This window comes from Arvicanthis niloticus, chromosome 22 (assembly GCF_011762505.2).
Source record: "Arvicanthis niloticus isolate mArvNil1 chromosome 22, mArvNil1.pat.X, whole genome shotgun sequence".
NCBI lineage: Eukaryota > Metazoa > Chordata > Mammalia > Rodentia > Muridae > Arvicanthis > Arvicanthis niloticus.
This window is the reverse complement of record NC_133429.1, coordinates 23,711,320-23,725,010: the sequence shown is the minus strand read 5'-3', so window position 1 is coordinate 23,725,010 and position 13,691 is coordinate 23,711,320. Positions and strand designations below refer to the sequence as shown.

General features: G+C 35.4%; 1 protein-coding gene across 4 annotated transcripts in view; it reads right to left on the bottom strand.

The window, feature by feature from the left end:
* Cep290 (centrosomal protein 290) overlaps window positions 1-13,691 on the bottom strand; it is a 77,503-nt gene that overhangs the window by 61,861 nt on the left and 1,951 nt on the right. For 3 of the 4 annotated variants that reach the window (XM_076920092.1, XM_076920089.1, XM_076920091.1), the window contains exons 5-13: window positions 13,075-13,121; window positions 10,144-10,287; window positions 7,097-7,150; window positions 6,391-6,411; window positions 6,079-6,231; window positions 5,174-5,356; window positions 4,138-4,227; window positions 1,714-1,836; window positions 566-689 (exon numbers count right to left, since the gene is read on the bottom strand). In XM_076920092.1, coding sequence (XP_076776207.1) covers window positions 566-689; window positions 1,714-1,836; window positions 4,138-4,227; window positions 5,174-5,356; window positions 6,079-6,231; window positions 6,391-6,411; window positions 7,097-7,150; window positions 10,144-10,287; window positions 13,075-13,121 — 939 coding nt within the window. The remainder of the gene's footprint in view (window positions 1-565; window positions 690-1,713; window positions 1,837-4,137; window positions 4,228-5,173; window positions 5,357-6,078; window positions 6,232-6,390; window positions 6,412-7,096; window positions 7,151-10,143; window positions 10,288-13,074; window positions 13,122-13,691) is intronic. The other variant, XM_076920090.1, reaches the window with a different exon arrangement.

Sequence of the window (13,691 nt, the reverse complement as noted above, 5' to 3'; positions counted from 1 at the left end):
CTAAAAAGTAGAGTTGAGTACAGTTACTCTAACTAGAAGAATATGGCTTATTTTTAAAAAGTTGTAAAAGCCCACTTTACAGAAGCTGCAACTCTGTGACAGGAAATGTTGAGTGGTGATAAGAATCAACATCTCTTTTGACCACTATTAACAGTAAAATAGATTTTCAGCTGGACGTATTGCCAATCTAAACCTTCAGAAGTTTCTTTTTCCTCTGCTTCACCAATGGAGTCTTTCCATTAATCTACAAAAATTAGTTATTTCTTCTAAAGTATAAAAACTTTCTTAACCTTTCTCCTCAGGCTACTACCTAGTTTTTTACTACCCCTTTGCAGAAAAGATTTTCAGTTTCTTCTCTCCAGTTCCTCTTTCCCTCTGATTGTGAGGTGGTGGATGAGTGGGTGGAGGAGCACCCTCACAGAGGCAAAGAGGAAGCGGGAGAGGGGGGATGGGATGGGGAGGTTGTGAAGGGGTGACCAGGAAGGGGACTATTATTTGAAATGTAAAATACCATTTGAAACACAATAATATATGCAAGCCATTTACTTGTAAAATATTAAGTTACCTTTGTCTTTTTGGAGCTCATTTTTCAAATCTTCAATAATAAAAGTATTTTTTTCCATTTCTTTCGTGTACTGCTCTACTTGTTCAGTTAGCATCTTAATTTGACTGTCTCGTTCCTGGATACCCTATAAAACATTTTGAAATATTAACTACCCATTAATATGAACATACATTTTTGTAACAAATAAGAGAATATACTTCCTTGTGGCCAAACGGTTTCTTTCAAAGAATTTTTATTACATTTATTTATTTGTAGGCAGATGTGTGGGGGTCAGGTGAGAACTCGTAACAGTTATTTCTCTTTCCCCTCATGGGTTCCAGGGACTAAACTAAGATTGTGAGGAAGGACATTAAGTGTCTTTACTCACTTCGCCACTTACCAGATGCAAGAAAGTAAGTTGCTTATGTATTCCTCAAACTGTACTGCACAACTGTTCTCATGCGAATATTGAAAGCTGAAAAATTTTATTCTAGAACTCCTTAGTATTTATGGCTTTATAACTCATGATAGGGTATTTTTGCTCATCATCCATTGAATCTTATCTTTAGTACTTTCTCTGCTTGTTTTCTCTGTTCTTTCTTTCCATCCAGTCCAACTTCTGTGCTTTCTATGCCCAACTGAGAGATAAGGTCCTCGTCACTGCTCTCGTTCTCCAAATACAACTCTACTCTGTCTTAGCACTTCACCGGAAAGCACACACACAAGAGAAGTGCCAGGGGGCGGGGGGGGGGGGGGGGGTGGAGTTCTGAATGAGTTTGTTTTGCTAAAAACAACTTTTAAGTAGCACACTCACAGTATAAACATAGTTCACTTAGTAGTTTAGGCATAAGATACACAATAATAAATAAGAAGGTAGCAAAGTATTTTAAAATCTACAGCTTTTGAGTAGATACTTAGTAACTCCAAACTGACAATAAATAATAATATAAAAAAGAAAAATAACCCTAAAATAATCTTATTCTAAAGTTTTACACTCACTCTAAACTTAATTCCATTTTCTCCTCCCCCATTAGGCATGTATGAGAAACTTCAGAGCTTGTTACGTAAACACACAGTAATGGAGGCCAATGAGACACAAGGAAAGACAGATAAGACAGCGTGGACTTTAGCATCATTTCCTGATATTACAAACCTTAAGAAGGTTTTACCTGTTTCAGAGCCATAATGTTACTTTTGTCAGCATCAAGTTGGGCATTTTTAAGTTTCCCTCTCAGACTCTGTAACATTTGCTGATATTCAATGATTTCATCATCTTTAGAAGACAAAATTAACTAGGAAAAAAAAAGATGTTATAAAAAATGAAAATTAACAAACCCCTCATCATTTTTAGAAAAGTATAAATAATACTTTTAGTACATTTAAAACAATAAAAAAAAAATTCTTTCTCATACTTTTTCAGTGTACGGTTTATAATGTGTTTATGTATACGTGTGTTTATGTGTGTTTGTGAGATAGGCTCTTTCACTGAACTTAGATCTTACACGCTAACTAGACTGACTAGCCAGTGAGTTTTAGGAATCTGCCTGCCTCTGCCTCTGCCTCTGCCTCTGCCTCTGCCTCTGCCTCCCCATCATGCTTTCACATGGTGCTAGAGATCCAAACTTTGGGCCACATGCTGCCACAGATGGAACTGGATTGATGTCATCTCTCAAACTCAGGAAATAAAATTCGTTTAATAGAAAAATGTTAGTAACTACAAGTACATATACACAGTTTGGAATTCACAGTTCAATCCAATTCAGAGAAAACTCTCTGAGTGTCAGATCTCATTTCTAAATGAAAATTTATAGAAATGCAAGATGTTTTATATAAGATGTTTATTAAGAAAACATTGAAATGTCACAAAAAATATAATATAACTTGAATAAATTAAATGATATTTTATGTTCTCAGCTACAGAAGCCAAAAAATTCATAAAATGTTCATAAAAATCATAAAAATTGTTCGTAAGAGTCTAAAAGACAAAACAGAAATAGGGAGAACAGGTTGTCAGGTATTGAGACATACAACAACTGTAAGAGCACGTGGTCAAGAAACAACTCAATCAAACAAATAAAAAAGCATGCAAAAATACTCAAATGCAACCTGAGCTTTATGTAATAAAAGTAGAACAATATTTCAGTATGAGAAAGATGAAATATTCAATAACATTGCTTGAATAAAAGTCATTTTTGCTGCACATATTAAAGTTTTTTTAAATAAATATACATGCTTTGAAGATTTAAAATAAAATATAAAAGCAGAAGATACTAAGAATAAAAAGTGTTCTTTTTGTTTTTTCTTTTTTCAAAGTGTATTAACTAATTTATTTATTTATTCATCTATCTTTCTTTTTTTCTATCTATCTATCTATCTATCTATCTATCTATCTATCTGGAGATAATGTCTCACTATTCTGAAGTCCAGGCTGGCCTTGAATTTCAGATCCTCAACTTTCTGAATAATAGGGTTAGGCTCGTGCCCTCTACCCTAGCAATATCACGAGTATTTAATTATAATAAAAGGTCAATGAAAAGGTCAAAACATTAAAATATACTAAATATAATTATAAAATATAAAAACAAATACTTCATATCAAAAATTATAAGTGCCAAAAGATAAGTAACAAACTAGAGGGATATATTTGCAATTTAGACTGCAATCATACTTGCAGCATACTTGCAGCAATTGAATTCACCAAAATATTTATACATAGGCAAATAGTATATATATATAAAGTTTCTTATTAAAATACTACTTTCCAAAGAAAAACTGGAAGCCTCCTAAGTGTTACACAACAGGGTACTCATTCATTATATGTACAAAAATTAAATATTAAATGTGATTGGAACAACTGGTTTTTTTTTTGCAAAGGTTAGAAAATTACACCCCACAGTTGGAAACAAACCTGGCCTATGCTTGTTTCTTAAGGACCTGGAAAGCAGCCATGAACTGTGCACTGCTGTTGTCAAGCTGAAATAGCAGCTGAGTGGCTACAACGGCAATGGGATAGCTAAAACATTTACTTTCTAGAGCTTCACAAGTTATCTGACCCCTTCACAATGAATGCGGTTTCACTCATTGCAACTACAGTTGTTTACAATATCGATTATCTGAGCTTCCCAGATAATAAACAATACTTAATTGCCAATAAGAGTTCAATGGGCATGGCCAGAAGTGGAGATCCTAGAAGTGCCTACATTTACAGTAAGAATTTTCAATTCAGTCATCTCAGTTCATTCACAAATAGCAAGCATCCTAATCATAGCTTCTTACAGGGGGTACAGCTCTGGAGTTAGGCTGGAAGGTGGAAATCAGACAAAGAAAGGGGGTATTCTGAGAAGGCTTTCCACATGATTTTGATAAATCTTTTTCCTGATTGCATTCCTGATTACTCTTGCCTTGAAGGTGCTTGTCTAATAAATAAACAAGCTCAAGGACTACATATAGAAATTTTACAGCTTTTATACTCAGGGCAGATAATGAACTCTTAAAAACCAACATGTTATTATCTGACGTAAATCCTTAAGAATCAAAATCAAAGTTAAATCAAAATACGAAATGAGAAAGAATCTTATCACGTGACACAGTACCTTCCATTCTTCCACTTTTGCATTGACAGCCATCATGACTGGATCGTCCTCTTCATCCTTTGCTTTCAGAAGATCCGTGAGCTCTCGCACCTAAGAGTAGCCATCAGTTCAAAAATAGTACAAACCAGGGAGACTTAATGTGATGGCATACACATATTTATTTATGCACAAAGACATGCTGACAGATGCATTATATTACATGTGCTATTCATTACTATCATAGTCCTACATTTAAAGGTGACATGTAATACTAAAAACCTTTACAATACTAAACTGTAATAAGACTGTACAATACTAAATAAAACTTTAAAATCTGAAATACTCCCAAATTGTACACTTTTTATGCTGCCACAAGTGTAAAATTACATATCACATTTTATTTGCTGTGTTTTAGTTAAAATATAGGCATAAAAATACTGTATCAATGGTTTACATATCAGGACCATATGAGCATACATGAATCTACTGTTTAGCTATTAACGGTATCCCCAAAATTACTCATGTATATGTGTAACCTACATTATTTCCAAAACCTAAAAATCTCCCAAAAATCTAAAAAAATTAAAAAACAAAAATTAAAAAGCTTCACACTCTGGACCACTTCTAATCCCATGTATTTTCGATAAGCTCTACTCAAGAAACTACTACATAATTACTACCAGAGAACCACACTTTTAAACGTTATTGGACTTTTTAAACAAGTTTACCCCATGTAAATAATAAATAATATGCTGATCTTTGTTATATTTTCAGTGTTTTAAGAAATAAAATTAAATGTTATAGCCACTGGGTTTTTCTACACTCCCTCAGGCTTCATTTACTTTCCCCAAAAGGCTAGAAGCACAGGTGCACGTGAGAGGGTGAAGAGCCCTCGTGGACACGTATGTCAGGATGGTAACACATTATTATTAAGACAAGCAACAAAAGCAACATCCTAGGAAATTATAGAGTCTGTCTACTTTCGAACACCCAGCAGTGAAGTCCTAAGACGCTGGTGAGAACCAGGCTGGATTCCAGCAGCGTCTTACGCTCTTACTTGAAGGCGATAGTGCTCATTCTCTTTTTTGATCTGGTCCATAACAGTATCCGTTTGATGCACGATAGCTTTCATCCTGTTATACTCATCTGTCATCTTCTCCATTTCCTGTACAGACTCTTCTAGATTTTTCCGCATTTCTTGGTTCTGAACTTCAATTTTTTCATTAGCTTCTGTTAAGGTCTAAAAAATGTTAAATATACTATTACTTTAAAACAGTCTTCCAAGAAACTGAAATTTATACCAAATTACAATTAAATAGAGCCACAGGGTCCTCTAGAGAAAACAATGAATCTTGACAAACAATTAGATTAACACAGCATTCGCTAATTAAGTCAAATTAAATGTCAAGAAAATTGTATTTGGTATATCAATTGTTCTTGGTGCCCAAAACAGCCAAAAGCAGAGTAAATAAATAAATGAAAATTTAAAGACACAATGTATTTTGTGCTTTAATAGTACATAGTAGATCCAGATGAATAAAATAGTTGCAGCATATACATATACATACATATATGGGAATGCACATATAGCCAGACACTGCACTATGCATCTTTATTCTCAGTGCTCCTACTGTGAGATAGGAGAGAGAAAAGAGGTCAATCCCTGGAATCTGTGAGCCACAAGGTCTGGAATGCAGAGTAGTGAGCCACAAAAGGATCCTATCTCACACACAGCAGAAGCCAGTAACAAATACCAGAAGTTATCCTCTGACTTCGGCCCACATGCAAGCACTCACGTACACACATACATGTCCAGGCGGCATTATACATACACAAAATAAATTATTTAATGGACACAGTGGCAAATATATACTCAAAAGTAACAAAGAGCAATAAATATTAGATTTACACCACTCTGAAAAACTTGTAAAACCATTGCTCTGAACTAACTTTCTCATTTACCTGTATTTCGTCCAGATATTGAACAAGTTCATAGTTCTTTTTAGACAACTGTGATCGGTAATCGCTGTCTTCTCCTCTCCTTGATAGAAGTGATTCTTTTTGTGAATCTATTTGTTTCTGGTAGTCAATAATGTCCTGACGAAGCTGTTCATTCTGAGTTTAGAGCAAACACAGCAGTCAGCATTAAACCACTCTCCAGAGCCAAGAGACAACAGGACAATACTATTGAGAATGACAAAACTCTATCTGTTAGCTACTGATCCCAGAGCAGGTCTCTAAATTCCCAAGGTTTAACTACCCTTAAAGCCTCACCTTTTTCTTTAGACGTTTGTTCTTCAAAAGGACAGGAAAAGAATAATTAGAAATGAGAAAGGCAACATATAATTAAAACTAACATTTAAGTGTTAAGAGAAATAAGAATAAAGAACATTTGAGAACAACTGAATTCATAATTTAAAACAGTGAAAGAAAAGAAAAAATATTAAGTATGAACCAAAAGGAAAAAAATTCTAACTAGGCTAAAAAATTTTAGATAAAAATAAATAAAAGAGGACATGATAGGTGGCGGTCAGAAGAAAACAGGAATAGGGAAAATGATGTGATCATATGTGAGTTAAAACATTTCTGCTACATGACAGAAAACTCTGATTTAGCACATATACAAGAATAATAGTATGACTTATAAGATTTCGTGAGAAACGAAACTACAACAATGCTGGACAAGAAGTCATAAGAAAAGAAATCCACTGAAATGCATAATTAGCTGATTAGCAAGATGGTCATGTAACAGAAAACAAGATTTCCCCACACAGATCCAAGGCAGGGATGAACTACCTAATGGCCTCACATTTTGGTTGACTTTGTAATTTCCTGAGACAAAGCTATCATGAAAAGAGCCAGTGTGCCTATCATCAGTTTACACAGAAGCTTACATTCTGGATAAAATACAATTTTAAGTAAACATTTTAAACAAGTAAGCCTTTGTTGAACCACCCCAAAACTCAAAGTCTCTACTAACCTCTCTTCTTAATTTGCTGTTTTCATTTTCTGCCTCCTCATTTCGAAGAGCCAACTAAAACAGTAAAAAAACAGTATTAATGCTGTTTTCTTCACCTAAAACAGATCATTTGCAGCATTTCCTGTTTCCTTTTGGACAGAATAAATATTATAACCAATATGATAGTTTTTTTTTTTAAAAAAAAATTATGTATTCTCTATAAAACATCCTTTTCATGGTCTTTTACTTTTCTGTAAACTAAAACTCAAAAATAATTCAATCTAAATTCCACATTTAGCTTTTTTACTTAAACTCTTATTCCTTTCCAATAGAGAACATTTAAGTACTAAGGACTAGTAAAGACTTCATATCACACTAGAACACAAATAAGTCAGAACTTTAAACTAAGGATTTAATAAAGTATAAAAGGAAAGGCTCAGCTTTAAAAGAAAAACAAAACAAAACTATATATACCAAAGTAAACTAAAGACAAAAATCTCAAAGTTATATTGCCCAATGTCCTAAAAACTGTTTAAGATCTTTCTGCCTTTCCTTTATGCCAAGGAGAAATCACTCTTTCCTCTTTATAAACTCTGAAATACCTAAAAAAACAGGGGGAGGGCATACAGATATGACTGAAACAAGCTGAAATCAGATTAGCCTACATTTATATCCTTTGATTATCAACTCCTATGTAAGTACAAAAAGTCTGTTTACTATCTCTTTAGTTGATTTTATGTCTCTTGTCGTCATGACAAGACATTAAGTCCTTAACGTGACACTCGACTAACAGAACAGCAAACAGTATTAGATGCTGTTTTCTTCACCTAAAACAGATCATTTGCAGCAGTTTCTGTTTTCTTTTGGACAGAATAAATATTATAACCAATATGATAGTTTTTTAAATTATCTATTCTCTATAAAACATCCTTTTCATGGTCTTTTACTTTTCTGTTCTCTGCCTTACTCAAGCAAAAAAATCCAATCACAATAGTATGTAAAAAACTTAAACCCATCTATAAGGAGGCATATAACGGTTCTTTAGGCAAAGGGAGGCAGCAGAATCAAAGACACCATTAGGTCAGTAGAGAAAATCTGATTAAAGACTAGAATACTACTGAATCAATATTGCATTTCCTGAACATCAAAAGTCTATTTTGGTTGTATAAGGGAATATTCATAATTTTATATTTATGTATAAAGTATTATTATGTCTAAAATTAAGTCTCAAATGGTTCAAGAAAAATGAGTGAGAGATAAAAGAATTATGTGTACAATGATATGACAGAAATCTTAATTGATGAATAAGAATATATTCACATAAGAATATGAATATTTATTGTTTTTTCTGACAATCTTTATAAAATATACTTATTTTACTTTATTATATTTATTATCTTCCAAGATAAAACATTTCAAGAACACTCATAACATGCGATGCAAATGAAAATTTTATAAGTTTGATGATGATTTAAGTGGTGATTATTATTATCTGGTACTATCTGTCCAATCGTATTCTAAATCAGAAAGGTAATAATTTAATACTCAAGCACTCTGTGTTACTCCATTGTTTTCCTTTGGCTTCACTACTGATGTCTTTTTTTTTTTTTTTTCAGAAAGCCTATTTCATTATTTTATTAAACATTTTTCCAAGGCAAATCTTATGATCAAGGTTCTGGCTTCATTAATATCTGTAATAAATACCAATACACTCGCATGTCTACTATGTGTACAATATTTAAATATTTCATCTTTGAGAATGTGCACAAAAACCTCAAGATCAACTACACAAAACTGAAACAATGGTAAACCTGCAAACTGTTATATTCCAGACAGCACCAGTTTATCCACACCCAAACCACAAACTAGGCAGACTCCATTGCTCTCCATCCTCAGTCCTTCACCACACCCACTTGTACTCTATCCCTCAGGCATGTCTAGTAATCCCAGCAGTTATTCATTAATTAGTCCACCATTGGCATCTGCCAGAATCAATACAAATGTTTCCTTTTAACTTTGACCCTCTTCCGTCTGCTCTCCACAAAGTAGGGTAAAGCTGGGAGGAAGGACAGACAGCGAGTGAGAGCATTCTTGAGTGGGACTGTCAGTATTCAATCATTTATTAGCTGCAATACTGCACACTTATGCACTCCCTATATTCCTTCATTTCTTCACTTTTACCATGTCAGAAGTGACTCCCATCTCATCAAATATGGAATGATGAGTTAAGGCATAAAAAGTACCTGACAAATGGTGAAAACTCCACTTTATCTCTATTTCATCAAATGAGTAATTATAGTTCTTATTTCTTACCTCTAGTCTTAGTAAATGATATACCTTCAATCCTTGACGATATATACATTCTAATTTCTGTTGCCATACTCACTTGTACTTCCAGACTTAGTTTATGCACTACATGCTGAACAACCAGACTGATTTAAATATCCCTCCACCGCCCAGATCAAGTCTTATATCCAGATGCAACCATAAAGTATCACATTATCCTTATGCTACACCTATTATAAATTGTGAATCTGTCTTAGAACTAGAAACTTTGTACTATACAACAAAGTTTTGGTTGTGCTATAACAGTGATAAGTTAAGGATGAAAAAGGGACTTTATACTCTAGGAGCTAAAGAAGTATACGAGCCATGTATTTACATCTTCTAATTCTACCACATCGAAATTCATTAATTCATATATAACTCACCAAAACAAATTGTCAGTAGTAGAGAAATTACTTGTTTATTTATGAATGTGGAATTCATTTCTTCATCCCAATGTTCAAGACCAAAGTTAATTTTTCATAATTCTAACATCCTCAGAAAACATGCCACAAAGTTAAAGAATTATTTCCCAGCGTATCATAAGAAGTAGGTAGGTAATTCCATTATGTATTTCAAATGTGCCTACAAAATGAACGCTACTACAAACCTTACCTTCTTGTACATTATTCCCCAACTAGAACACACAACCCAGAACTGCTTCCAAAGGTAACTACAGAGGTAAGATTAGCCGTGTAGGGTTATCTTAAATATTAAGATTCATTGAGATAGATGTGTCTTACTTGTTCATTAACCTTCTTCTCTTTATCCAGTTCTTTTTCCATATCCTCTAATTCTCTATCTTTTTGTTCCAACTGCTTCTCAAGCTGGCGAATTTCGTCCCGTAAGAACCGAGTGTCACGTCCGCCCGCAGACTGCTGAGCCATCTTAAAGTCATAAGCCAAGAATTAATTCTTCCAAATATAAGTAATTCTTTTTTACTTGAAGGTTGGATTGATTCCTTAAATCAATAAACAAGTTCTCCACTTTAAATTTTCAGTCTGCTTCATTACCAGATATTTTAAGGCATAAGCATGTGAACACCATTTACAACAAACCTAGAATCGGGTGGGTAGAGAGAGGGAGAGGATCTGGAAGGACTTGAGGAAGGAGAAGAATAAGATCAAAATATATGTAAATTTAAAATCACTTCATATAATATAAAAAATATAAACTTCATATAATATAAAAAATATAAAAAACAACAACCACAAAAACCCTGAACTTATTTAGGCTTTAATTGGTAAATCAGCAATCAATCCGTGAGCTTTCTTCGACCACCAAAAGAACCAGGAACGGACTGCAGGCTCTGTCATGGTCACTAAGCATAGGTACAGACTACAATGCAAAGGCTTAGAGACTGCAAAGGCTGTGAACTGAAACTGAAGCAGCTGGGTCCTCTTCTTCTGCTCTTCCCTGATAGCACAGGCTAGCTGGAATAGACGACACTCTGTAGTCTAGTAGAAACAGTCTCTGTGGTGTGTCATCCCTTGGTCTGAGCCATGTGTACACTTGACTTGTGTCAAGGGCAACCAAAGAGCTGATTTTCAGTTTTCACAAGTGTAAAGCATTATAACTGCTTAGTACTACTCTATAAGCAAGCCAAGACAGATTCACTTTACAACTTTCCAGACAATTACATTTATTTTACTTCATATTCCTGTCAACTGGACCATGGCCCAACCCTTGAGCCATCAGTCCCCTAGGCTTGCCTCAAGGGGAACACTTCCCACACATTTCTGCTATTCACTTCCTGCTCGGATGCTTCTCAATCTCTTCTAAAATACAGATTTTACAGCCGGAGCTTTTGTGTTTAACTGAACCTTCTTTACGTTGTACAAGGCTGTAATTAGGTTCTTTGAAGAGCACTCATTCCTTTGGATATTGTTTGCTCTTCTGTTGGGGGCCAACTTTTAGCAGAAAGCGGCTATCAGCTTTGCAGCCATCTTGAGCCATATACCCTGACATGAGATTTGGATTACAATAGCCTACAACAGCTGAGAACACTCCAATAATCTTGGTTTAGATACCTTGAGATTAAAGGTGTGTGAGATTAAAGGTGTGTGAGATTAAAGGTGTGTGACTTAAGAGTATGACTTAGAAGTATAGAGATCAGAGTTGGAGACAAGACCTAAGGGCATGATTAAAGGTGTAACTTAGAGGCGTGGCTTAGAAGTAAGACATATAAAAGGCAGAGACAGAACAGATCAGAATCAGACTGAGATCAGACGAATCAGACACATCAGACATTAGGTAGAGTCTGCCCTCACCCTTGTGCTTACTGAACCCCGACCCGCAGACCAGAGCGGCAGCTTGGGCCGGGATACAGTGGCCACCCAAACGTGGGTTGGCCTAGGCCTCAACATTTTGCCTGGGCTGCGACGTTTTTGGCCGCCCCAACGTGGGGCTAGTGTGGACCCCAACATTATTTTGGTCGCCCCAACGTGGGGCTAGTGTGGACCCCAACACTGTTTCAAGATTAAGAAAAGGTGACAACGGTCTCCTAGGGCTCCTCCATCTTGACACCTCTTCCATATCTTCACCCATTTGACTTTACAAGATATCTAGCTTCCTAAACACTCCAATACACTCGTGGCATCAGCAAACGACCAATTTCCTGCCCAGTCTTAAACGTCCTTAGGAGCCGGGCATGTGGCAGCTCAGTCTTCTATCAAAAATCAACCTGAGCAATATCCACAATCAGATGACTTCCACAATTAATTTGTTAAGTAGCTTTAAGTGAAAAGTTAAAAATAACATGTTTCTTGATTTACTGCATTCTACCCGTCCTACATCATCACAGGTTCTGCCCAAAGAAACATCTTCCTCAGCTGTTCTCTGGTATTTTCCCTTTGATCAACTCTATGGGCTGACACATCCTTGACTATTCCTGTTCCCTGACTCCACACTTCTCCTGTCCCAACTCCAGTTTTTGACATCAGCCCCATTGAGCTAAGATTTCATCACCAATACTTTAAAGACCTTGAACTGCCACAGTCTTCTATTCTTTACCAGCTGTCTGCCTAAATTCTAGCACAGGATCAGTTCAACTTCAGGTATCAGTTACTTCAAAAGGAGCTTGAAATCCAGCCGGAAATGTGAACTAACGCATCTGTGTGCACAGAGTTAATCAAGTCAAAATAATGAGGACTAGAACTCCCATCTGTGTGCATAGCCCTCAGGTGGCCCCCCTTTGTCTACGATGTCTCAAAGGTTATTTAATCTTACTGTCTTCCATTGTTAAATCTCACAGGTGATCTCATCTCCATCTCAGCTTCTAAACACTAAACTCACAAGCAGAAAAACTTCTGGACCTCTCTCCTTTTCCCTAGTTCCTCCTTTCGTAGGCTAATCCTTTCGTATTACAGGCCCTCTTAGCTTTTCAGAATCTTAGTGTGTTTACTTCCCATATCCTTTTCCCTCAGTTGCTACTAAACTTCCTGTATGCTTCTCTAGACTGACAGCTCCATTCAGATATTAACCGTTTTTATTTTATTTGATGCATAATTCTTAAAACTCAAGTTACAAAAACACATTCTGTATAATGAGAAAACTCTTTGAGCATGAAATCTTGTATTTTTCAACTAATACGAAAATTTGAATATAATTTAAAATAATGCAATTAAAAACAATTACAAGGAAATTCAAAAACAAGGAAATACAAAATGACATACCTCCAGTTCATTTTCCAATTTCATTACTTTTGTCTTTAATTGATTTTCTAGTAAAAAAAAAAAAACACAAATGTTTCAATTGGTTAAATTTCCTGCCATCATATTTTACATAAATTTCAATAATATAGTACAATTCTCTATAAAAGATTCCATCTTCTTATCATATAATGTAAAGGAAAGTAATTATCATATACTAAATGCATAAAATATGAATTCTAGAAACGTCTTGATGTAGAGAGCAGAGGAAGACACGAGTGAGTAAAGTCCTGAGTCAATGCGTACTATTGATGTGGGCAAAGACTTCCCTCCTAGTCTGAGTGTGTATGTTGACACTGTAGCTTGCTTCCCTTAGAGACTACTCCTGCTGAGATTAACTACAGCTGCCTTCCTATTCAACTGTCTACCAGGAACCCTGTCTCCTTGTCTATCTGCATGCATTCAGCTGACTTCACGTTCAGCTGTGTACCAACTCCACTACTCTGTTCAATAGACACTGAGCTTCTGGGATGTGGCAGTTTCTCCATCAGAGAGCCCGGTCCACCCAACTGTTCTGGGTGTCTATGTGTTTTCTTTTCTTCACTCCCTACCACAGCACTCAAGTCCATCCCTGGAACTGT